This window comes from Orcinus orca, chromosome 9, assembly GCF_937001465.1.
Source record: "Orcinus orca chromosome 9, mOrcOrc1.1, whole genome shotgun sequence".
Taxonomy (NCBI): domain Eukaryota; kingdom Metazoa; phylum Chordata; class Mammalia; order Artiodactyla; family Delphinidae; genus Orcinus; species Orcinus orca.
The window spans coordinates 17,338,849-17,366,551 of NC_064567.1; the positions used below are offsets into that span (position 1 = coordinate 17,338,849).

At 37.0% G+C, this 27,703-nt stretch overlaps 1 protein-coding gene across 3 annotated transcripts in view; it reads right to left on the minus strand.

The window, feature by feature from the left end:
* The window catches only part of NUP205 (nucleoporin 205), an 81,092-nt gene that overhangs the window by 44,568 nt on the left and 8,821 nt on the right, over window positions 1–27,703 (minus strand). For all 3 annotated transcript variants that reach the window (XR_004484549.2, XM_033432387.2, XM_004272168.3), the window contains exons 4-19: window positions 25,920–26,064; window positions 25,373–25,532; window positions 24,355–24,583; window positions 22,965–23,129; window positions 18,359–18,534; window positions 15,577–15,693; window positions 15,259–15,396; window positions 13,248–13,398; window positions 12,002–12,207; window positions 9,862–10,044; window positions 8,695–8,745; window positions 7,964–8,173; window positions 4,909–5,008; window positions 4,326–4,463; window positions 2,768–2,957; window positions 1,661–1,781 (exon numbers count right to left, since the gene is read on the minus strand). Coding sequence is in view for 2 of the 3 variants with exons in the window: in XM_033432387.2 (XP_033288278.1) it covers window positions 1,661–1,781; window positions 2,768–2,957; window positions 4,326–4,463; window positions 4,909–5,008; window positions 7,964–8,173; window positions 8,695–8,745; window positions 9,862–10,044; window positions 12,002–12,207; window positions 13,248–13,398; window positions 15,259–15,396; window positions 15,577–15,693; window positions 18,359–18,534; window positions 22,965–23,129; window positions 24,355–24,583; window positions 25,373–25,532; window positions 25,920–26,064 (2,480 nt within the window). In the remaining variant the exon portion in view is untranslated. The remainder of the gene's footprint in view (window positions 1–1,660; window positions 1,782–2,767; window positions 2,958–4,325; window positions 4,464–4,908; window positions 5,009–7,963; window positions 8,174–8,694; window positions 8,746–9,861; window positions 10,045–12,001; window positions 12,208–13,247; window positions 13,399–15,258; window positions 15,397–15,576; window positions 15,694–18,358; window positions 18,535–22,964; window positions 23,130–24,354; window positions 24,584–25,372; window positions 25,533–25,919; window positions 26,065–27,703) is intronic.

The following is a 27,703-nucleotide window of genomic DNA, read 5'->3' on the forward strand; positions in this document are numbered from 1 at the left end:
TCTGCTCCAAGGAAAGTATTTAGGTTTTAGTTACATTTTTAATTAATATAAAACTGAGTTCCTTAACTGAGTGCCATTTAGCTTGCTATAGAAATAAAGAAACAAAAACTTTTAAAGTTTATTGGTTTTAAAACTTGCTTCACTAATTTTCTTTCCCAAAGAATCAAACTAGTTTTTTAAAAAAATAACATTAAATTGCTATTTCATAACTTCTTCATTATATACTCAATGCTATCAGATCTTAACTAAAATATAAAATTCTCATCTTCTCTCTTTAGAAATGTACACATACACCAGTTTTATATTTCTGGGCTGAGAGACTAGATACTACTTTACCTCCTTTAAGAACTCTAGCAGGATGCTATGGGGACTTCCCTGGTGGTTCAGTGGTAAAAAATCCGTCTTCCAATGCAGGGGACACGGGTTTGTTCCCTGGTCGCGGAACTAAGATCCCACATGCCACAGGGAAACTAAGCCCACGCGCCTCAACTAGAGAGCCTGCATGCCGCAGACTACACAGCTCACACGCTCTGGAGCCCGTGCACCACAACTAGAGAGAGAAAACCTGCACGCCACAACTAGAGAGAAGCCCGCGTGCCGAAACAAAGAGCCCGTGCGACACAACTAAGACCCAACGCAGCCAAAAAAATAAATAAATAAACAGATACACTTAAAAAAAAAAAACAAATAAAAAACAAGAACTCTAGCAGGATGCTAAAATTGGTAATAACAATTCATACTCAAATGAATGCCAGCAAACTGAAAATCTTCATTCAACATCCCCTAATTAATTATGTGGTTTCATGAACTTCATCCAAAAACCAGATTAGACATCTATATTTTACTATAAATAATGGTTCTCAACTTGGGCAGTACTGCCGCTCCAGAAGGCACTTAGAAATATGTGGGGGCATTCTGAGTCATCACAACTAGAGATTACTACTGACAGACAGTGGCAGGGAACCAGGGATGCTAAGAGTCCTGCAATTTGAGGGACAGTTACACGTAAAATGAAGATCTGTCCCACCCAGAATGCCAGAAGAGTCCCTGTTTCAAAACACGGAAAGACAATAATATTCTTCAACTAGCAAAAGCAGTGATTACCAGCATAAAATACAAAAGGACCAATGTCTATAAAGAGAAAGAAAAACAGCAGATTCCCCAATTATAGGTATTTAGTGAATAGAAAGAGAACTATTATAAATTGGACTAAAAGAGGAAAACATCTAAAAACGTTCTCCAGTGTATCAAATGAAGTGACACAAATGTGGGTCACCAAAAAGCCACAGAAGTAGACAACTCACAACAGTGAAATCAGAATTGCAGAGGCTCACTCACCACTGAGGAAGGGTGAAACAAAGGATGCAAAAAACAAACAGAAGTTGCACTTACAAACCTAATAATCACTTTAATGTGCCTGGAGTAGCAACAGTCTCATTAGGCCATACAGTCATATACCATAATACAGAGTATAATCACATACTATAGTGTATGTAGTATCACTGGGAATGGTATTATCGTCAAACACAAATCACAGCCCAGCACATGGGTAGGCTTTCATCCATCATATACAGATATATTTACTCTCAGAATTTTTCCACATACAAGAATAAGATGTACTCAGGAAACACCAAAAAATAACAACAACAAAATCAGTTACCTGGTCATGTGTGAAATCTCCAACCAATTTTATCTGAATATTGGAATTGCAAGAGATACAGCAGAGGATCTTGGCACTTTCAAAAGCCAATTCTGGATTAGTATTGCCATGATATAGGTATCTTTAAAACAAGAGAACATTTGAGGAACTATGTGATGAAATTTTTGCTTCTTACTATTCTCGATACAGAACATTTAGGATCAGGGCTTCCCCTACTCATACAGCACTTTTGGGTAAATTAGACAAAGGTTTCCCCTTCTAACTAGATGTAACCTGTTACAGGTTGAATCATGTTTTCCCAAAATTCATATGTTGATAGCCAAACCCAGAATGACCTTATCTGGAAATAGAGTCTTTGAAGATATAATTAACCAAGCTAAGATGAGGTCATCAAGGAGAATCCTAATCCAATGACTGATAACCTTATAAAAACGGGAAATGTGGACACAGACACACACACAGGGAGAATGCCACGTAAAGGTGAAGGCAGAGATTGGGAGATGCTTCCACAAGTCATGGAACACCAAGCACTGCCAGCAAACCACCAGAAGTTCAGATTATACAATGAAAAGTTTGCTCCCCAGTCCTATCCTCCAAACATCCAATTTCCCAAGAGGAGACAAACAATATTAAGATTATGTCATTTTTGTACTTAGAAATTTTTAGGACATAGAGTAAGTTAGAAAGGGACTTCCCTGGTGACGCAGTGGTTAAGACTCAGTGCTCCCAATGCAGGGGCCCTGGGTTCGATCCCTGGTCAAGGAACTAGATCCCACATGCATGCTGCAACTAAGACTTCACATGCCACAACTAAGGAGCCCATGAGCTGCAACTAAGGAGCATGCCTGCTGCAACTAAGACCCAGTGAACCAAATAAATAAAATAATTTTTTTAAAATTTACTTAAAAAGAAAAGAGTAAGTTAAAAAGAAGAGAAAGATTATAAGGTTCAGAGTAATTAAAATCAGAGAAGCAAAAGAAGATAATAATAAAATGAGACAAAAAAAAATTTTAAGCGATGCATTAGGGATCTGACCAGATTTGGAAATCAAAGCTAGAATGCCATCTCATTCATTTCATCATTTCTCTACCTACAAATGCAACTTACCTGGCAATGTTCACCACATTATCAGCCTTCTTAGTTCTGGGATTGATTCCCTGCAATAGCTGTTCTAAAGGACAGACTATTAGAGCCAGCTGACTCTCTCTTAGAAGATCCATAAAAAGGTTTTCCTTTTGCAGAGTAAGATTGAGAAGTGCAAGGCAATGTTGCACTGCTTTCTCCAGGTGTTTCTTCCCTATAGAGCAAAATCAAAATTAGAAAGTTCTACATGAATCTTAGAAACTCATAATCAATTCTTAGGAAAACAAGATAAAGGACAAGTTCCAGATTCAAAAAGACCTCAAGTTTTCAAACCTTCAGCAGTAACTTTACAAGACTCCTCACCCAGACAAGTCATGGTAACTTTTGTGACTCAGATTACTTTAATGCAATGGCTTCTCAGTAATTTTTCCTGTATCCTTTCCCTGATTATTTAGAGCAATGGTTCTCGGATGGGAGTGAGCTTGGCCCCAGAGGACATATAGCAATATCTGGAGACACTTTAGGTTGTCACAACAAGGGATGTGCTGTAGGCATCTAGTGGGTAGAGGACAACAGGACAGCCTCTACATTAAAGAATTATTCTACCAAAGGTGCCAATGGTGCTGAGGCCAAGAAACTGATTTAAAATAATACATAACCATTGTGGAAAATCTGGAAAATAAAGAAGCAGAAAATATAAACAAGAGTCACCTATAATCCCACCATTCAAATTGAAAATACATGTGCTCTGGAGCCAAACTGCCTAAGTTCAAATCACAGCCCTGACCCTGGAGAAAGATGTGAAACCTCTTTATGCATCAATTTCCTTATTCATTACATGGAAATAATATCATCTACTACATAGGGCTTTTGTACAGGTTAAATGTATTAATACATGTAACGTGCTTTTAAAATTGCCAAATGCAGGGCTTCCCTGGTGGCGCAGTGGTTGAGAGCCCGCCTGCTGATGCAGGGGACGCGGGTTCGTGCCCAGGTCCGGGAAGATCCCACATGCCGCGGAGCAGCTGGGCCCGTGAGCCATGGCCGCTGAGCCTGCGCGTCTGGAGCCTGTGCTCCGCAACGGGAGAGGCCACAACAGTGAGAGGCCCGCGTCCAGCAAAAAAAAAAATAATTGCCAAATGCATAGTAAGCACTCAATAAATGATAATAACTACTAGTAATAGTAAATGAAATTTATTGAATACTATGTACCACACCCAATAGCAAGGGCTTTTACAAATACTGTGAAGAAAACAAAACAAAGATTAAAATTTAATTAAATTAATTAAATTAAAAAATTTTAAGTTAGACATGTTAAAGATGTTAAAGTGATAAGAGATAATTATGATTACCTACCAAAGATCCTGCAATAAGACAGTTATAATGAGAGTCTCTGTACTTTAGTCTGCTTTCACTTTTAATATACTTTCATTGTATGACTCACTAAAACAACACTGTAGATACAGAGAGAAAATCTTACAGTGGAAAGGAAGTTCAGAGGTCATCTACTTCAAACCTTCAGTTTACAAAAGACAAAACCAGCAAAACTGTTTTCAATATATGAAGACATTCAGGCACATACCAGGGAAAGGAGCATAGGTATCAAGCTGCTTAACGCCTTCCTCCAGTAAACTAAGAGCAAGCTCCAACATTGGTGACTCATTCAGAAGATGATACATCAGACTAAATCCTGGTGGCTTATAGGCTATGATTTCTTCTCCTAAATAGAACATAACATAATGCAAAAGATGGTGAATTAGTATTTTTGTCACACCCTTGATTTCTATGAAATATGTGAGATTTGTAAATTAAATGGTATCTAAACAGATGAAGGCAAGTTTCAATTTAGAGACAGTGACACCAACTATATACAGTGGTAATTTCCAAAAGAGCTGATCTGCACATAGCAGTTAGTTCACATGTTATATGTTAACTCACTAAAGAATCTGTAAGGCAATGTTCTTACTCCTCCATTCAGTGAAATTTTACTTTATTTTATCTTGCTCAGAACAATCAAAATGACTTAAACAATGCACCAAAAAACATAAAATTATAAGTTAACTTATAACCAGAAACAATTTATAGCTTATGTATAATAATTTATAAATTATAAATAGGTTTATAAATAGCTGACACCTTGTTTGAAAGTGACAGAATTAAACTACCTTGTAGTTCCACAAACTGGTCTACAAAATCTTCAAGTTGAGGTTCATAATCTCCGAGCAATTTATAAAACACCGCCAAAACAACCTCAGCGACTTCCCACTATAGAAAAACATAAATATTTCAATAAAAGTAACAGTTCAAGGTGATAACCTTGCTAAGTTTTTCATTCCTCCTACTTTTCTCTAGAAAATGAGTGAAGTTCCCTTTCTACTTTATTTATGCTAAGTAATATAGAAATCCCAGTTAATTTTGCTAAAGAACAATGGATTGGTTAATTTTTCAAGGTAATACATTTGTAAAAGCATTAGTCTAAAAGAAACATTTCTATAGCAGATATTTGGGCTTTGTTAATAAATCTAAAAAACTCAGTATCTAGCCATAGTCAATTTATAATTAAGCAACACCAGATTTGAACACCTCTCCAAAGTGTCAAATATTTCAGTTTCTCTAAGAATCTCAGCTGGACAGGATCGGAGAAATCATCTCATTTAATCAACACTTATTTTGCAGGTGAAGCAAGTGAAGCTCAGAGCAGTGAATGATATCCCCAAGACCATAAAGCTTGGAAGCAAACGTGCTGGAGGTCCAGCCCTGCACTTCTAATTCCCAGACCAGTGTTCATGGCTCTAGCCAAAGTTAAGAATCAAAAAAAAAAAAAAAAAAAAAAGTTAAGAATCACTGGTAGGCTTCCCCCAAATGATCTCATTATCACCTCTTTGTTTAAAATGTTTTTAAAAGCTAAGTAACAACAAGGAAAAATATTTATGCCAAAGGGAAAATATATATAACTGTACAGACAATAAAATTAAACTGTTTAAAAAATCCACTGCATAGAATTTTAATGAGGCTGAGTTTGGTAACTGTACATGGTGGTTTTTTAAATACTACTTTAGTCATTATTTCCACTGCACATTATTTTATCACGGCTGATTTTGAGAATTGGGATAATCATTTTTAAATTATTTTCTAAAAATTATTTACTTTTCTCTATTTTCCAAATTTTTCAAAATAATTTGTTTAAATGAAAAATGCTTATCACCACATAATAATGGATTTTAGGATTAATAAATATACACACTGCATCTAACACTCTGTTTATAGTTATTTATCTCAATCCAAAGCACTGTTTTTGAGAAGCTAGTGTTCTAAAATACAAAGATGTAAGTTAAACCTTAAGAAGACTTCCTAGTGAAATAAATTCACAAAATTGAGGGAAAATTTCTTAGGGTAATATGTGGGGAAATAAATGGTAGCTGGGAAGAGCAGCAGTGCTAGAAATATAGAAATGCATGGGTGAAAAATAATAAACACGGAAACAAAGTTGCTGACTAAAGCTCTAAACCCTTAGGTCATAATGACCTTTGTAAGAAAAGGCAAATAAAATATTTAAAAGAAATGCCAAAAAGTATCAGAACATTTTGTTGAAGAGATTGCAATTATCAGCATCCATTATCCATCGGAAATGACTTCTATTAATGAGGCATGGCTGCTGTTATAGTTTTCATCCAATAAGGAAACATATGTTAATAAGGTAATTCTAGGGCTTCAATAAAATGTATGCCCCTCTCAGTGTTTATTTCTACCACATGAGAAGCAAAACTTCTAAGGCAACTGACAAAAAATAAACTTGTTATTTGGGACTAAATATTAGAAACAAACTACGTCCAATGATACGGCAATGAAAAATAAACTATGCTAGATACAAGTAATGATTATGCAGTCATTAAAAAGACTGTTTTCAAAGAATCTTTAAGAGCATGAAAAAAATCCTCATAATACTATGTTTGTGGCCAAAAAGGGATACAAGCTAATGCAGCTCATTATCTCAGTTTAAGTAGATATGCATAAGAAAAAGAATAATAGTTAACCTTCCCTTGGCAACAGGATTATGGGTGATATAACTTCTTCATATATTTTTCTATATTTTCCTAATTTCCAAAATTAGCATGAACTATATTATTTTATAGTCAATAATACAACAAATAAACCCAACAGGTTCAAAAACAGCAAACTATAAAAATAAAGCATGGGCTTCCCTGGTGGCACAGTGGTTGAGAGTCCGCCTGCCGATGCAGGGGACACGGGTTCGTGCCCTGGTACGGGAAGATCCCACATGGCGCGAAGCGGCTGGGCCCGTGAGCCATGGCCGCTGAGCCTGTGCATCCGGAGCCTGTGCTCCGCAACGGGAGAGGCCACAGCAGTGAGAGGCCCGCGTACCGCAAAAAAAAAAAAAAAACAAAACAAAAATAAAGCAGAAATGTCCCTACAAGATATATCCAAGGGTAGTCTGTGAACCAATAAACAGTATTATAGACTAAAGTGAATTACATCAGAACCTGGAAGGGTTTCTTACATAGCTTAGTGGTTATGAGCTTGGATCTGGAATCAGAGTCCTAGGTTCAAATCCTGGTCCTGAACCTTAACCAAGTTCCTTAACTTTGCTAAGCCTCCATCTGTAAAATGGGAATATTAATAGTACCTGCCTCACAGTAATATTAGAATTACATAAGCTGATATATACATTTAGCTCAGTTGTGAGTGTACTGCAACCAGAGCAAATATGTACATAAATGTCAGTGCTCCCTCAGCTGCTTTCCACGGCAAACATACCTAATGAATCACAATATGCCTTTCCACTAAACCAGACTCCACAACCCAGAAGTGCTACTAATCATTAGAAATTAGTGCGCAAGTTTAAACTTATTTCAATCCCTAACCAAAATCATCCCAATAAAGAATAGTGTGTTTCCAACTGCCAAAGGTGTAACACTTTTGGTTCAATTTTGGTCAAAATTTGTTCAATTAAGGATCTAAATGACTATGGCTTCATATTAATTACATTACTGATCACTAAAAAGTCACTGCTTTGGTTTTAATGCCTTAATTTATTTTTTGATGCATATAAACCAATCAGACCATGGATATGTCAGTATAAGACTATGAATTTTACTAACTTTCAAAAGCTAAAATGAGCTTATAGCATCTTGTACCTCTAATAAAAGAAAAAGCAGCAATAAATGAGTAAGGAGACAAAAGTTTTTCTCTGAACATAACCTTTTCAGCTGCTCTCCGGTAAGCTCTTGTACGGAATCGGAGAAACACAGAATCTCTAAGGAACTGCAAATAAGGGTCAAAGCCGGGAGGCCGCAGTCCAGCGCCCAAATTAGAAGGAAAGGAGCTCTCCACCAGGGTACTAATTAGCTGGCAAAAGGCACGAGTTAATGGGTATTCTTCACATCGGGATTCTATCTCATTTAGTTCCACCTTCCAAAGAAAAATAAAGGAAATTCGGTAACATAAAACCATCAGCTATAAAGTGCAAACCATTTTTCAGACATTAACTCATTAATATCGGTATAATATCACACCCAAAGACCCACACAGATATTATCATTTTTTATTTAGAGATAAAGACACAAAAGTTAAAAATGGAAACCTTAAATATTTCTTTAAAAAAGAGGAAGGGAGCGTACAGAGAAGAAAAGAAACTAGAACAAGTAAATTCTCACTTTAGGGTTGACCCAAGTAGCCTAATTAAACTGAGTTCAAACCAAACTTTCAGTTTGGATGGCTGCCATCTAACATGCCTTTCCAACTCTGAAACCAAAAGTATTTTTATTTCTTTCATAAAAAGTTTCATCTCTATTTCAACACAAAAAACCCTCAAATGAAAATACATTAAAGTTGAAAATTACAGAACCCTAATAGGGTAAGAATATTTTTTCTTAGTCTTTTTATCATGTGAATGTATGAATATAGCATTTAAACTAAAAGGAAAGCTTTACCTCAATACCAATAGCTTGCCTCTGGCTTGGAACTCTTACGGTTTGCAGTACCTTAAAATAATAAGAATTAGATGTTAGGAGCACTCATTTATCAACGAAAAGAAGCAGCTTTGCAATAACAGTCATATACAACACCCACCACATTCTACATCTTACAATGTCGTTCAGAAATGACAACTGAGAAGTCTCTGATGAACTTTCATTAGCAATTGTGTCCAGGTTCAGGGAGAACTTCCAATTACCTGGGCTTCAGAAAACTGGTAATTTCTAAGTGCACACAAGATGTGTTTTCAGCAACTTTCCTCTCAGATATTCCAGGAATGAACCTTAAAAGGATTTATGAGAGGAAACCTCACCCAAACACACTTCATCTTAGGTATAAAGAAGCACTCAGGACAATAAGTACTGACACACTCATGAATGAAAGAATGAAGTATCAACACTAAACTAAAAGTGGCCAAGCCTCCAGCACACACCAACTCCCTTAATTTTTGTTTTTATAAAGTATCATTAACATCTTCAGGACACGTATGTCACAAAACAACTAGAATACTGCTTCAAAACAGTAGTTTCACCAATGTGTCAGAATCATAGGCTCCCTTATGTGGTATTATTTCTAAGACAAACATATATTCCTCCTAACCATTTTACTAGAAAAATCTCTATAGGACACATTCTTATTTTCCTTTTTTTACTTTACCACATATAGAATAACTCTATCTTGACATAAAAATTCCAACAGGGCTTATAACTAAAGAAATAAGAGTTGATAGAGACACTTCACTCGTCTGCTGTAAGACAGGAAGGGCACAGAAGGAAGCAGCAAAACAAATAGGCATCTCCCACATTTAATGAGTACAGATGACTTCGGAAGGCTTCTATCAGCCTAGTGTCAAAGACAGAGTTGAGGAATTTATTAATCTTACAAACACTGAAAAACAAAGAGAAGAACCAGTCTCCAGTAACCCAGTGAAGCTGTCAGCTGATCCAAGAGAAAAACCCAAGCCTGTTAGTTTCTGACGCTATGCTTAGTACCAAAATCATAACTTTCTATCTGTGAAGTTTGTGGTATACTATACGTTTCAATTGGATGCACTTGCTTGTACAATATTATCAAATCTCACTTCCAAACTGTAATAATGTAAATAAGAGAGCTCATAATACTACCTGAGTGTATTCCAACGACTGCCAGAGAGAAGCAGCAATTTCAGGAGATTTTCCAAACGCTGCAAGTGTCTTCAGTAGTTCGGCCTTTAATACAGGAGGGATACTGCATTGCAGGAGTCCCAGAATCACCACCACGGGGGTCCACTGAGGATGTTCACAGAGTGCCAAACGAGCATTTTCACTCTGAGTATTGAATTGAAAAGAACAAGAGAGACTTTCCATTTTCAAAAGCTAAGAAAAATAACCAGTAATCATCTAAATTGCTAACACTTACACTGAGTATTCATAGGCTTAATACAAACTAAAACAAAGATAAGCCTACGGCAAATGCTTGAACTCTACCAGTAGATCAAATCAGATCACTAGCTCAGTCAGTGTAAAAAATGGAGAAAAGATAGCCTTTGTAGAATTACTCTGACAGCTCTAAGAATGGAAAATAATACATACAAACAGAGAAAGTCTTCCAGGGTCACATAAATCTTACACAGGCATTTAACATCTTTTCTGGAACGATGTTAGATATGAATGAATAAAATACCTTGCCCTTTACTGAGAAAAAAATGGAAATACACACACACGCATGCACACACACACACACACACACACACACACACACACACACACACGGTATCAAGTATCACTCCATTTTAATTCAACAAGAAATAATTACAAACTTTATGTTTTGACCTTTAATACTATTTAGCATTACTGGGAAAACCAGTAAGTTAGAAGACACTATTCCTATCCTTTGGAGAGAATGTCAGACTAAGGAACTTAGCTTTGCTCTAGTGAACAAAAGAAACAACTAGAAGAGCAAATGGGACCTAATTAAACTTAAAAGCTTTTGCACAGTAAAGGAAACCCTAGACAAAACGAAGACTACCTACTGAATGGGAGAAAATATTTGTAAATGATATGACCAATAAGGGGTTAATAACCAAAATATATAAATAGCTCACACAACTCAACATCACAAAAACAAACAACGCGACTAAAAATGGGCAGAGGTCCTGAAAAGACACTTCTCCAAAAATGACATGCAGATGGCCAACAGGCACATGAAAAGACGCTCAACATCACTAATCATCAGGGAAATGCAAATCAAAACAGTGAGATACCACCTCACTTCTGTCAGAATGACTATCATTAAAAAAAAGAACACAAAGGCGAGAATATGGAGAAAAGGAAACTCTCCTACACTGTTGGTGGGAATGTAAATTGTGCAGCCACCGTGGAAAACAGTATGGAGGGTTCTCAAAAAACTAAAAACAGAACTACCATATGACCCCACAATTCTACTCCTGGGTATACACTCGAAAAAAACAAAAACACTAATTTGAAAAGATACAAGCACCCCAATGTTCATAGCAGCATTACTTACAATTGCCAAGATACGGAAGCAACCTAACTGTCCATCAAAAGATAAATGGATTAAGAAGATATTTTATACATATATATATATATATGTATATATGAGAGAGAAAAAATATTCAGTAAATTTTCTTTTTAATTAAAAATACTCTTTATGTGTATATATATATGTATATACACAAGAACCTATATATCCACACCTATGCTAGGAAACCTTCTAGAAGGATGTGTATCCAACAGCTCATTCTTTTTTTTTTTCTTTTTTTTTTGCAGTACGCGGGCCTCTCACTGTTGTGGCCTCTCCCCTTGCAGAGCACGGGCTCCGGACGCGCAGGCTCAGCGGCCATGGCTCACGAGCCCAGCCGCTCCGCGGCATGTGGGATCTTCCCAGGCCGGGGCACGAACCCGCGTCCCCTGCATCGGCAGGCGGACTCTCAACCACTGCGCCACCAGGGAAGCCCCAACAGCTCATTCTTATTTGCCCTTCTGATTATTTTCTTTCAGGCTTACGCTATTATTTTCATACACATTTATGGCAGTAAGCAGGGGCTACCAGAACCATATCCTCTAAAGGTGAAGAAACAAAGAACTTAAGAACAGAATAGCATAAAATACTAACCACAGAAAAAAAGAACAGAATGCCAAATATATATGCTAAATTTATCACTCATGAACTTTAAGCATTATAAGGAAACTTGGGGGCTCCTTACAATGCCACTGTGTTAGAACACAAAGTTACATTCTCACATGCGGTGGGTGGGTTACCTACCCAAGTAATGATGGTAGATGTGAGCTGTAAAAAAGCAATCAACCCGTCCTGCTCCTTCTGGGTGATGCCACGTGAAGGAAGGTGACGGTATTGGACACTATCTGCACTCGGAAGATCCTTCCGGAGGTGTTCATGGTAAAGCATCAAGGAGTGAAAGAAATGTTCCCAGGAAACAGGACTGCCGCCTGCCCCCTGAATATTTTCAACTGTAAAGAGACACAGCATAGAATTTCCTTTCAAAATTGTCTAAGCATTTGCTTGGAAATGGAGGAAGAAAATAAATTTAAAACAATAAACTTTGTTTGCCTTTGTCCTAGATAAGCTGTGTGTTGAAAATGGGTTAGAAACCCTCTTTAAACTAAACTCTGGATCAATTTATTCCTGGGACTAAAACTGGGTGGTGCCCATGTAATGCAAAGGTAAATTACTTTGGATGTCAGTTACCTACTTCGAATCCAGGACAGTACTCTGTGCTGTCATGTAACTATACAAGGCTGCTTTTCCCATGAGTAGTTCCCAAATGTTGAGCTTAAATTAAATTCCCAAAGAGAGAACTACAATCTAGATTTGCAAATTACAGTACTCTATTACATACCAAGCACTGAGAGCAAAAGCCGAGCAGATAAGACAAGGAAGGCTTGACAGAATAGTCAAAACACAGGTCTTGGAGCCAGACAGATCTCAGTTCCAATCATGGCTTCCCTGTGACTCGTGACCTTCGGTAAATTACTTAACTTTGCTAAACCTCAGTTTCCTCACATGTAAAAACGAAGTAATAATATCTACTTGACAGAGGTGTTTAATAAATATTTCTTTCTCTTCCCTTTTGCACTATTTTTGGTGTAACCAGACTCAAGTCTGAAAATTAAGTGAGGAAATTGGGAGAGGGCTGAGAGAAAAACTGTAAGAACAGAAATTTAGAAAATAAGGACTTATGAAGATAAATAAATCAAACTTATGTAGCAAAGGTGTATATTTTGCTTTGAGCACCAGATGTGTTCTTAAAAATGTATATTAATTCTCATTTCTTAAACTGAACTGTATTTTATAAAGCAAATGGTAACTCTCCAGTCTGTGAGACCATAATCAAAGCATCGCCATACATAAAACCAGCAGTGGGCTTCTCTCTGTTATAAAAATAACGTATACGCCCAGTAGAACCTAGCACATATAACCAATATGCTTTAATAGGTAGAAGGATACTGAATGTCACAACAAACCTAGACAACAACTAGATTTTTCTTACCGTGACTGCTACCATTGACTTTGAGTAGACTAAAACAGTAGTGGGCACACTGGGGCCCATTAGCCAATCCCTGGAGCATTTTCAAATAAGGAATATAAATAGTTGGAGGCAACAGGTCACCCATTTGCCTAACAAACTTTGACAAGACAACCTGAAATAGGGAAAAACCAACAGTTTACATAAAGCATATCTTAACTTTAAGCCAACATGGACTAGCTAATAAAGACTACATATGAACTAAAATGAATTATGTACTCTCATTTAACTCCCCACCCAAGACAAAATAATCTGGTATTCTATTTATGAAAAATTACATTTTCAAGTTTGTCATTAGCAATTTAATGCAATTATAGAATATCTTTGTGAACATAAAGTACATTTTTATAAACATCGTAATGTCACAAAACGTAAGACTACTCACATTCTAAATATGTAAAATAACTGAAGAAATTTACTCATTTAAAATTAACTAGCAAATTCAAAGGTACACTTAGAACCCAGAGTTCCTAAATCCCAGTCAAATTTAGTATGAAGATCTAGGAACCTGAAAGAACTTTTTATAGTAACCTAAACATATTCTGTTTTGTGTTCTGGCCAATACATGTTCCTACACTCCTGTTCTCTAAGTCTACTTCTTAGATTTCTCTTTTCTCTTGCTTATGCCTTAAATCTATTATCAACAACTAAACATATTATTCAGACTAATTAGTTGGAACTCAGAACGAAAAATGTTACAGATCTCTGGAACTTATTGTTAAATCTGTTAGGTATAACAATTTTATGATTATACAGAAAAAATATCCTTATTTTTTTAACTTAACCAGTGAGAGGTGAAAGGTCATGCTGCCTATAATTTACTTTAAAATAACCCAGCAAAATAAAAGCAGTAGAAATAACAAGAGTGGAAGTGAACATGGCAAGATGTTAACAGCTATTAAATTAAGATATTGGGGAATTCCCTGGTGGTCCAGTGGTTAAGACTCCATGCTCTCACTGCTGAGGGCCCGGGTTCAATCCCTGGTTGGGGAACTAAGGGACCACAAGTCGCAAGGCAAAAAAAAAAAAAGAAATTCTTCTGGGGAAATTCCCTGGCAGTCCAGTGGTCAGGACTCCACCCTTCTACTGCAGGGAGCACAGGTTTGATCCCTGGGAACTAAGATCCCACATACCACAACGCAGTCAATAAATAAATGATTAAATGGAAAGGGGCATTTGCTGTAAAAAAATAAAAATAAATTAAGATGTTGGGTGTTTATTATAATTATTCTCTCTTCCATATGTTTGAAAATTTTCATAATGGAAATTTCTTTTAATATTTATAAACTTTTAATAAACCCTTCTCCAAAACTTTTTAAATGGAAAAAAGTGAAACAATAAATGTAAGAAATACAGTTAAAAAAAGGGGGGGTCCTGATCTTAGACTCTAGCTAGCATAAATGAAAATTGTATTATATGGCATGAAAACATCTAGAACAGAAAATCCCAAAGAGATGAAGATAGATATGGCAATCCATCTGATTTGCTGCTGCACAGCATCCTTTAGTTACTACAGGATATAAAATGGACTTTTTCCTACATTATCTACTGACTCATAGGCATTCTGTCATTAATTGTAACTTCTAAGCCTGTAGTATTTTTACCTCTCCTATCTTCCTCAACTTGCTAAGAATGATGTATATTCTTTGTCATGCCTATAGAGGACAGAGTAAGTTAATAAATACTAATTAAATCCAAGTAAGTGACTCATAAAGAAACTAGACACTTTTCTGTGTCTAATGCTTCGATGCATAGCTAGTATCTAATAAAAGGCTGACTATATAAACTCCAAAATGATCAGATCAATTTAAGAGTTTCAATTTCCTTAAATAAAAGGAAAAAGTATAAATGTCTAAAGGTTACAATAGTGTTCATTTGCATGAACAGCAATAACAGCAGGAAATACCATTTTTCATGTTTTTAAGATTTCCAGTTACCATCCTACAGTACAAAAGTAGAAAAACTAGGAGCTCACCTGGCGCTGAGGGGGTCGCTGATGAGCCACCCCAAGGTAAGAACCCAGGATAGTGGAAGTCTGAAGAGGCTCTGAGGGACACCAGTATTCTAGTGCAAGCTCCAAATTAAAAGGATTCTTTTTATATAGCTCACCAATCTGCAAACAGTAAACAAAGACTGTGGGAAAATGCCTGTAACTCAAATTACTTTTAAATAAAAATTTACAATTTTATTGAATTCACTTGTATATTTAAGATATTAGATCTGAAATTTTCCAAAGGTGGGGAAAAAATAATGGAGAGAGGGAGATGATAGTCCATCCAATATAACAACTTACCAAGAGCATTAATTGTTCCAGATCCCTTCTAAGTGAAATGGGGGGTTCGTTGCCCATCTGCATACTCATGTGAATCATTCGAGCATCTTCATCTGCCCGATTCCTCAACTGCTTCACCTATTAAATTTATTATATAGTTTATAGGTAAATTTATTATATGGGTTAATAATAATGAAATGAGAAAATCAGGCAACTGTCTAAAAGTGATTACATAAAAAAAAAATATTGTTTAAATATCTATTCCACTTTAATAATGTGAAGAAATATGCTAGGAATTTTACTGCAATATTATTAATCATAATTTATAATATCTTAAGACTTCAATGCATTTTCCACTACAGATAAGTTAATTTTAACTAAAGTGTTTCTCAATTACTGACATTTTGGGTAGGATACTTCTTCACTAGGTTGGATGATTCTAAACATTACAGGACATTTAGCATCCCTGGTACTACCTACTAACTACTAATACCACCACTATAGTCATGTAATGAGCAAAACTAGCTCCCCAAACATTTGCTAATTAAACAATGTACTTGTAAATAACTCAGCAATCAAAGAAGTCTCAAGGAAAACTGCAAAATACATTAAATAGAATAAAAATGAAAACACAACATATCAAACTTTGTGTGACCCAGTTAAAACAGAAATCACAGATAAATTTATAACATTAAATGCCCATAGTAGAAAAAAATAAAGGTTTCAAATCAATAATCTAAGCTTCTGTGGTAAAAAACTGAAATGATTAGGGCAAATTAAAACCCAAGCAGAGAGGAAAAAAATAATAAAAGCAGAAATCAATAACAGTGAAAGAAAATATAAGAAAATCAATAAAGCCAAAGGCTGGCTCCTTGGAGAGATCAATGAGATTGATAAATCTCTAGCCGGGTTAACAAAAAAGGGAGAAGACACAAATTAACCAATATTAGGGATGAAAGAAGAAGCATCACTACAGATCATACAGACATAAAAAGTATGATATTAGGAATACTAGTAATAACTTTATGCCAATCGATTTGATAACTGGAATGAAACAAATTCACTGACAGACACAAACCTTCAAAGCTCATTTAAGAAGACATAGATAACCTAAATAGTACTATATCTATTAACAAAATTCTAGTGTCCCAAAATTGTGTGAATAAGTTCATTGTTTACCCTATTCAAGCCACATATGACTTTGTTTATTCAAACTCCTCTCAGCCTTTATCTTTCCAGATGACCACTATCTTTCCATAGTAAAAGTCCCTTCTGGACTAATAACTAGGAAAAAGTTAAAGCCTTAACCCTTTCTAAGGCTTCATTTCCACAAATGTAAAATGAAAGGATTTCTTCCAATTCCAAAATTCTATGATGTTCATCTACCACATCCTTCAAGGCTGATGAGGTCTCAAGTTACCTGTTAAACACTCCTTGACTATTCCAGTCCTGAGTGAGCTATCCTTAGCCTAAGAAATCCACTGTAATTTACTGTCTATACCTGTCATTGACTTACTGTTACTACCTGTATTTTTCTGTGTATATCTCATTTCTCCAACTAGACACCAGGGGTCCCCAACCCCCAGGCCGTGGACCAGTAGTGGTCCGTGGCCTGTTAGGAACCGGGCCGCACAGCAGGAGGTGAGCAGCGGGCAATAAGAGAAGCTTCATCTGCCTCTCCCCATCGCTCGCATTACTGCCTGAACCATCCCCCCCAACCCCCTCCCCCCGCTTCCGTGGAAAATTTATCTTCCACGAAACCAGTCCCTGGTGCCAAAAAGGTTGGGGACTGCTGAACTTGACTATATATTCTTTGCTGGCAGGGAATCAATCTCCTACTTATTTGTTTTCTTCACAATTCCTAGCATGGTTACCTGGAATACAGGAGAAACTCAATGAACACTTGATTCATTATATCATGAGTAAGCACTTCATTCCTTGTTTGCTACCATTCTGGGTAGTTTTTCCATTTGCCTTATGTTTTTCAGTAGGTATGATATCAGAACTGCACATTGGTATTATAAGTGTAGACCCTTCGGGTGCTTTTTTTATGCACACACACACAAAAGGCAGTTTTATAGGACTTTACCCCCTCCTTTACTTCCTGCCACTACTCTGATGGCTTCCTTGACACAAAATGGCACAAAGAACATACGCTATGTAGGAACTGTCTGAAATGGCTCCAAGAACTCCTTTTTGGATCAAAGTTATAGCTTGAGCACTTTATTCAAATGTAACCTCACTAAAGGTAGGCAGGGCCCCTGGGCCCTGTTATTAAGAAGAAAAGAAAAAAGAAAAAAAGCAACCTTTGCATTAGTGTCTTAAACCCATCACTTTACCCGTATCTATGTGGAGGTCTATTTATACACTATAATTAAGAGTCTAAGCAATTATCTATGAAACTATAAAACTGGAGATTCTCCACTATACCTCTTCCAAATCATGTATAAAAGGCATTAAATAAGACAACCTTAGCACTGATTCTCCAGGGTAGCATGAAGTTAATAATTTTCTCCCCACAGAAGCATTTTCATTTGCCTATTATTTTCTCATTACAAACAATTCTCAATGCCAAATATTTCTTCCTTTTAGCTTGTTCTCAGTTAATGGGTCTTACATTATTTCATTTTCATGAATCACAAACTAATTCACAAGCTGTAACATAACAACTACTGCCAAATATTAGCCTACAGTAAAAGGTTTTATTAGTTTCCAAAACATAAAGTTGGTTAATTAGTCAATTTTAAATTATTTTATAAAATTCTTCTACTACTTTTTACTCATCCTACATTATTACACTTACCTTCATTGGCATAAGTGCCAGGAAATCTGTAATGAGATTATGGATTCTACGAATATAAAATTCCTCCTGATAGAAGTTTTCTGACACCACTACGGATTCAGTGAGGAACAGGAAAACACTGTCTGCGATTGCGAGCTCTGCCATTGCTTCATCTGCTTCTGTGAATTCAGCCAGAGCTAGGAACATATTTAGAAAAACAGCACATGGAGGAAAAATTACTAAACTAGATTATAATATCTCAAAATATTCTGCTGATAGTTCAAAATTCAGATCTCTTCTCAACCTTCTAATATGTTCTGTACACAAAATAAGACAGTGTGTAACTGTAACTGACTCACAAACCCCAAAGAACTACAGAAAAAGTACATTAGAAAATCATCTACTCTTCACAATAACATCGAGAGCGATAAAAAAATTACTTAAGGGATTTTCCTGGTGGCGCAGTGGTTAAGAATCCGCCTGCCAATTCAGGGGACACAGGTTTGAGCCCTGGATGGGGAAGATCCCACATGCCACGGAGGGACTAAGCCCGTGCACCACAAATACTGAGCCTGTGCTCTAGAGCCGGTGAGCCACAACTACTGAGCCCGCGTGCCACAGCTACTGAAGCCTGCGTGCCTAGAGCCCATGCTCCACAACAAGAGAAGCCACCGCAATGAGAAGCCCCTGCACCACAATGAAGACTAGCCCCCGCTCGCCGCAATTAGAGAAAGCCCGCGCACAGCAACGAAGGCCCAACGCAGCCAAAAAAGAATAAATAAATATATATTTTTTAAAAATTACTAGGTAATTTTGTGATAATCTGTCTTTGAAAAAGAAATGTTAAATAGCTTATTCTGCTTCACTGTCATAGAGACCAAATACATTCTGTTACTTAAAGTACACTTTCAATGCCTTGAAAAGGGTCAGGAATAGATATAAACCAGGATAGTCTCAACCAGAGGAAAAGAGATTGGTTGGTTTTTCCCTTTTTTTGTTTATGTGTTGTTTTTTTGAAATAAAGCCTGCATATCTACCCATATCATACAAACTCCTTGAGAACAAAACAGTTTCTTAATTTTTTATTACTACTAACAGTAATGATTACTAAAATTATTAATTATTAATATTAATTAAATATTAATAACTAGTTCCAAGCCTTCACTTGAATTCAGAAATACTGAAATTAAGAACTATTTCTTGAAGACTACTTACTTAGGTAATAAACCACACTAATATCTTAATGTAAATTGAGTTTTATCGTCTCAAAACAGTATATAAAAATTTTAATCAGTTTAGTAAAATTCAAAACACAGTTTTTATAAAATAATGTAATAAACGTATTTTATAAAATGTCCAGAAGTCTACAAAAAGAGTAGGAACTAATTTTTCAAAATTCACATCTTTGTTAAAACTCATCTGGATTATTTCAAGAAATGACCATTTCTGCAACATAAGCTATTCATCTTTTCTAGTAATTTTTAAAACATAAATTAACAGATAAAAATGTATACTTTAAAATGTTCATTATAGCGAATTCTCTGGTGGTTCAGTAGTTAGGACTCCACGCTTTCACTGCTGAGAGCCTGGGTTCAATCCCTGGTCAGGGAACTAAGATACCACGAGCCATGCAGCACAGCCAAAAAAAAAGAAAATCATTCATTATAATACACCTAATTTTAAAGATTATAAAAGGGTATGAGCATGTAAAACTAAAGAGATTAAGTAGCCAAAGATCTAGGACTTGAAACTAGGTCTGGATTCCTATTCTTGTATTTTCTACTGTGCCTCTCAAGATTAGGCCAATGGTACAGTAATTTACAGTATATGAATTTGATTAACTATCACATAGCTACTTAAAAGTATACAGTAATTTTATGCCAGAAAAGTACTGAAATAAGACTTGTAAATGAATAAGAGGTATAGCTGAGAAACAGAATTTGTACATGATTGTAAATGTCTAATTCTCCATCTACCAGCTTTAATATAAAAAATACTTGGCCAGGGACTTCCCTGGTGGCTCAGTGGTTAAGAATCCACCTGCCAATGCAGGGGACACGGGTTCGAGCCCTGGTCCAGGAAGATCCCACATGCCATGGAGCAACTAAGCCTGTGCACCACAACTACTGAGCCCACATGCCACAATTACTGAAGCGCATGTGCCTAGAGCCCATGCTCCACAAGAGAAGTCACTGCAATGAGAAGCCTGCGCACCACAGCAAAGAGTAGCCCCCACTCCCCAAAACTAGAGAAAGCCCATGTGCAGCAATGAAAACCCAATGCAGCCAAAAATAAATAAAGAAATAAATTTATTTATTAAAAATTTAAAAATACTTGGCCAAAGAAAAACTTGTAACACAAAAAAAACTTTCCACAGCAGTCTTGAGGGAAAAAAACGGAGCTGGAGGAATCAGACTCCCTGACTTCAGACTATACTACAAAGCTACAGTAGTCAAGACAATATGGTACTGGCACAAAAACAGAAATATAGATCAATGGAACAGGATAGAAAGCCCAGACAGAAACCCATGCACCTATGATCAACTAATCTATGACAAAGGAGGCAAAGATATACAATGGAGAAAAGACAGTCTCTTCAATAAGTGGTGCTGGGAAAACTGGACAGCTACATGTAAAAGAATGAAATTAGAACACTCCCTAATACCATACACAAAAATAAACTCAAAATGGATTAGAGACCTAAATGTAAGACCAGACACTATAAAACTCTTAGAGGAAAACACAGGCAGAACACTCTATGACATAAATCACAGCAAGATCCTTTTTGACCCACCTCCTAGAGTAATGGAAATAAAAACAAAAATAAATAAATGGGACCTAATGAAACTCAAAAGCTTTTGCAAAGCGAAGGAGGCTACAAACAAGACGAAAAGACAACCCTCAGCATGGGAGAAAATATTTGCAAACGAATCAATGGACAAAGGATTAATCTCCAAAATATATAAACAGATCAAGTAGCTCAATATTAAAAAAACAAACAACCCAATCCAAAAATGGGCAGAAGACCTAAATAGACATTTCTCCAAAGAAGACATACAGATGGCCAAGAAGCATATGAAAAGCTGCTCAACATCACTAATTATTAGAGAAATGCAAATCAAAACTACAATGAGGTACCACCTCACACCATTTAGAATGGGCTTATCAGAAAATCTACAAACAACAAATGCTGGAGAAGGTGTGGAGAAAAGGGAACCTCTTGCACTGTTGGTGGGAATGTAAATTGATACAGCCACTCTGGAGAACAGTATGGAGGTTCCTTAAAAAACTAAGAATAGAATTACCATATGACCCAGCAATCCCACTACTGGGCATATACCCAGAGAAAACCATAATTCAAGACACATGCACCCCAATGTTCATTGCAGCACTATTTAAAATAGCCAGGTCACGGGAGCAACCTAAATGCCCATCGACAAACGAATGGATAAAGAAGATGTGATACATATATACAATGGAGTATTACTCAGCCATAAAAAGGAACAAACGGGGTCATTTGCAGAGATGTGGATGGATCTAGAGACTGTCATACAAGGGAATTAAGACAGAAAGAGAAAGACAAATATCGTATATTAACGCACATATGTGGAACCTAGAAAAATGGTACAGATGAACCGGTTTGCAGGGCAGAAATAGAGACAGATGTAGAGAACAAACGTATGGACACCAAAGGGGGAAACTGGCCGGGGTGTGGTGGTGGTGGGATGAATTGGGAGATATGGATTGACATATATACACTAATACGCATAAAACAGATAACTAATAAGAACCTGCTGTAGAAAAAATAAATAAAATAAATTTCAAAAATTAAAAAAAAAAATCTTTCCATAGCCCACTTGGGAACAGCATGAGACTAGAGAACAAAATGTTCTGGAATCATACAACTGATAAGATACTGGAATCTGCTGACACTCTAAGACTAGGAAACATTGACATGGACTGTAAACTTTAATAAAACCTTTCAAATTTACAGTAAAAACCTACAGAAGTGACAATTTTCGGGCCTTCAAATTACAACAAAAGCATAGCTCTCATCCTATTAGAGTAAACCACTATTAGTATGATAATTACATGCATGTAAACAGCAGAAGAGGATATGCTATAGTGGGTAACAGATTGTTAGACGTCAGATTCCACATCCATTATTGATTGAACCAAATATCACCTAATATACTGTAATTTAAAATAACAGTAGTTTTTAATCTGACACAATGTAAGAAAAATTAGTCTGTCTGTGAACAAAACCAAAAAGAAAAATGTAAAAATATTGTTATACTGTCATTTCAAATTTAAAACTCTTAAGGAAAAAAAGAAGCTAAAAGAGAATTGTCACTGGCTGCAAGAAAGGGAAAAAATTTTTCAAATAATTTCTTTTGGGAGACAAGAAAAAAGGAAAAGGTCCGTACTTCTCAATACAAAATTTCAATTACCACAACTCTAGGTATCTTCCTAGGCTCATGCTTATACATGTCAAAGATAACACCTTTTCCTTACACGGCACAGCCAAAAAAAAAAAAAAAAAAGAAAAAGATAACACCTTTTCTGAAATGCCATTAAACGTTGATATGTCATTTCCTCATAACAAAATGACCTACAATCAGTTTACCTGTCACATCAGGGAGCTGAGATATCCCCCTCAACGCCAGTGCCCAGGCAAGTCTCACAGTGGCTTGCAGCCCCGGCAGCTTCCAAGGCTGTGAGTCTTGAAGACGAGAGTGAATTGTTGCAATGTATTGTCTCTCTGTCAACAGTGGAAGTTGATGAATCATATCTGAAAACAAAAATAGACGACTATACCAAAGTAGAGAAATTTTCACTTTTGATATACAGGAATAATGTCTAAGAATCAGAAAGTCAGAGTATTCCCATCAAAAAATTATGACTAATTATAATTAATGTTTGAAATAATAAGTATACTATCATAAAAACAGACTACATCTACTTAATTCTGTGATTCATTTCATTCAATACAGGAAATCTGACTAATGCACTAACTGGAAGCATTCCTGTATGAGAAGCACAGGTACTGCTCGTTATGTGACACACAATGTACTACGTGACAATTCGATTGGAGGTAAGGGGTAGTTTTATTTTAAATAAGCCTTTTGTAATGGCTAAGGATGATAACCAAAGAGGAGTGGGAAGTGTCTGGTCTCCTCACATACCTAACGAAAGGAGACAGGGATGATACAATCAAAAGCGGACAGCGGACAACTGTTGGAATAATTATAAATATTTATGACATTAAATGGCAATAAGCTTCCTTTGTGGGAATCATTTTTGAGATCCTCGGTTCTAAGCAGTAACTGTTTACAAGGTTACCAAGAGAAATTTTATCTACTTCACAGAAAAAAAAAAAGTTAAAGATAATATATTACTAAAAATTATAGTTATCCTCCCTTAGAATGAAAGGTTTAAAATGTGAATAGTAAAGAAACAAGCAAGTAGGGGGACTTCCCTGGTTGCGCAGTGGTTAAGACTCTGCGCTCCCAATGCGGGGGGCCCAGGTTCGATCCTTGGCCAGGGAACTAGATCCCACATGCATGCCACAACTAAGAGTTTGCATGCCGCAACTAAGAACGGGCGAGCCACAACTAAGCAGTCCACCTGCCACAACTAAGGAGTCCATGTGCCGCAAATAAGGAGCCCACCTGCCGCAACTAAGACCTGGCACAACCAAATAAATAAATTAATTTAAAAAAAAAAAAACAAGCAAGTAAATTAGGCATGCCTAATTCAACAAACATATATTGCAAATCCTTTAGCATGTTCCCATTCCAAAACCTCAAAAGATAACAGAAATATCTAACGGGGCTGCAATTACTTTAAAAATGTGATCTTATATCTAAATATTCAAATATGGATGAATTACACACAAAGGAATAAAATATACTATTTTTATCTTAGTTGTTAAAAAAATCACCCTTCTTAAATGTTATCTCCACAATTAATCTGATTTTTGAAATAAATGTATTAATAGGTACAAAATCCAATACCATCACGTTCCTCTGTGCTTTGTTCTATAAAACTGATATCAAAGCAGTACAGAAGTGCCATAAGAAGAGCCAGATTCACTGCATCCAACGAGCCATTAGCCTCAACAGTCACTCTTTCCAAATGTCCAATAAGGAGCAGAGTGTCATCTTTGCCTAAAGGTGATTGGCAAGCCCAGGCAAAAAGGCTTTCTGCCAGAGACTGCCTGCACTCCTTGATGAGATCAGAAACCTAGAAATAAAGATGAATGATTATCGGTATAAATAAATTACACTGAAGCCTGATCTTATTCCAAAATGTAAACTATGTATCATAAAGGCAAACTATATAAATGTATCTGAATCCATAAGCGACCCTAAAATCTCACCTCTGCAATTCTGAACAAACCCTATTAATTCCTCAATCTTAAGTCCCAACCTCCTCTATAGGACAATTTCTTAAAGGCCTCGGGGCTTCCCTGGTGGTGCAGTGGTTAAGAATCAGCCTGTCAATGCAGGGGACACGGGTTCAAGCCCTGGTCTGGGAAGATCCCACATGCTGTGGCGCAACTAAGCCCGTGCGTCACAACTATTGAGCCTGTGCTCTAGAGCCCACGAGCCATAACTACTGAGCCCGCATGCCACAACTACTGAAGCGCACGAACCTAGAGCCCATGCTCTGCAACAAGAGAAGCCACCACAATGAGAAGCCCGCACACTGCAACGAAGAGTAGCCCCTGCTCGCCGCAACTAGAGGAAGCCTGCGCACAGCAATAAAGACCCAACGCAGCCAAAAATAAATTAAAAAAAAAAAAATTTCTTAAAGGGCTCATTCCAGAAAAAGTGCTAACATGGCACATAGTGCCTAGAAAGAGGCTGAAACAAGTGCAAGTCAATTTCATGGACACAACTGCCTATACACTTTCCTAGGCATTGTTAATTTTCCTATGCCTGTATTAGAAGAATGTTCTAAGTGACATGACTTTTCTGCCTCCAATATGTGACACAGACAACCCGTGAATTGATGTCATTGAACCCTTGCCTCTTTTCGATGTTTTTCACTGCCTAAACCTCTCTCACGCTGTAGTTTCTCAAACTCGTTGTTAACATCAATCTGTGACACAAGAGTAAGAACTTTGTAAGTCAATCCTTGCTCCATCAGCTCATCAGTAAACCGTGTTGTCATGGAAACCAGCTCTGGACTGTAATGAAAATAATCGATAAAGTTATAATGAACAGTAATGTTTATACTTTCTCATCACATGGATATAGCAAACACTCTTTTGATGATAATGTTAGGTTACTGGAAACAACCAGGATGAGTTATAACCTAGCTCTTGCCATTCTTTTTAGATCTTTGTGTTTCAATAAACTTCTAACCATAAATAACTGAATTACCTTTCATTTGTAAACAAAATAAAGCAGGTTTAAACTGTTGTGTCATTCTTGGTAGAATAAGGGAGTGATTTATTACTCAACTTAGGTTATACACTTAAATTATACATACTAAAGTGAATTTTTGTTTCTAAAATTATAATTCTTCAAGCAATTTCTAATTAACCCCTTGAAATCCTAGCATGCAAACAGACCTGAGTTCGAGGGTCCATGTCTTTCCTCGTCGAGACTGTATCAAGGCTTTCAGGGAATTTGCAATGCACCGCTTTCCATCCCAGTATAAAAGAACAGCTACTAAGCCTCTGGTGAGGCCAGGAAAATGTGGTTGCTGGTGCTCTCCTAGGAAAGGGAGTTGAGAAATAATTTAGTAAATAAACACATATGTGTTTAGGCTGAGAAAAAAATCACTATACCAATGTTCAGTTCAAAGAAATCACAGAACCTTAGGGTTTAAAGGGTCTTAAGAGTCCTCTACTTGGGCTTCCCTTAAGAGTCCTCTACTTGGGCTTCCCTTCTACGTGGGATTCCCACGTACCGCCAAAAAAAAAAAAAAAGTCCTCTACTTCAAACATCTACCCATTGTTTTATCTCTTTCACAAAGTCTTTCAAATATTTGTATGTTTCTTCCCCTAGTAAATTAAATAACATTTTCTTATGTTTCAGCTTTCACTGGCCCTTTTTTTTGCGGTACGCAGGCCTCTCACTGTTGTGGCCTCTCCCGTTGCGGAGCACAGGCTCCAGACACGCAGGCTCAGCAGCCATGGCTCACGGGCCCAGCCGCTCCGTGGCATGTGGGATCTTCCCGGACCGGGGCACGAACCCGTGTCCCCTGCATTGGCAGGCAGACTCTCAACCACTGCGCCACCAGGGAAGCCCTACTCGCCCTTTTAAACTGCTCTCCTTTGAATAAGTTCTACTTTGTCTTTTCTGAACTACTTTGCCTATAGTTTCTGTTTCATTCCCTATGGTATTTTTCGCCCCTTGGCCCAATCGCTCTTACACTCTACTCCCTTCTGTTCCCCAAATTCATCTCACTGCCTCACACCTCTTACAGGCGATTTCTTCTGTCTAGATGCCCTCTGTCTTCCTGAGTGCACACCTACTCCACCTGACATATGCCTACTCATTTTTCAACAACTACTGTAAGCCTCGTTATCTTTGTGGACTTCCCTGTACAACCTGAGGTCAATTTAAATGCCTCCCCTCTGGACCATCCCTAAACCATGCATTAATCTACTTAATGGTGGCATAGTTATTGGTTTCCATCTCTTTCTCAATTACTAGACCATGAGCTCCTTTACACTAGTTGAAGTTTTATTCATCTTTATATCCCTGGAGTCTTAACACAGTGCCTGGCCCATAATATGCACAGAAAAAATAACTGTTAAATGAAGTTTCGAGTTAAACTCAAAATTCAAGCATGTCCAGTTAACATCTGCATCACAGAACGGGAAAACGACCTTAGTCATTCTCAATATCATATTTCTTTTAATGCAGCCTTAGGTCAAAAAGGATTCTGGCAGCCACATGCTATCTTCAGACATATTAGACTTTCTTTCAATTAAAATGCCCACCTGGCTTCTTCACATGGTTCCCTTGCTATAATTAAAATGAACTGCTTATTTTATGGAAATTTCAATCTTTTCTCTCTACAGCAGCCAGAGAAATAATTTCAGTTATTCTGGATTCTGTAACTCCTGCTTAAAGCCCCTGCCAACAACCTCCCACTGTAATTAGAATAAAATTCAAATAATCTTCATGGCCTGCAAGACTATGATCCGACTCCTGCTCGGTCCTCGTCTTCCTTCATTCTCCCAGTTCCTGATGTTCCAGCCACAGTGGTCTTTGTATCCTTCAGCAGGCCTTTATTCGCACCTTGAGCTGTCTACTCTCCCTGGAACACCCTTCCCCAACAACTCTGGTATCTTGTCATCATGCAGGTCGCAGATCAAATGTCCCAATCTCAGAGAGGCCTCCC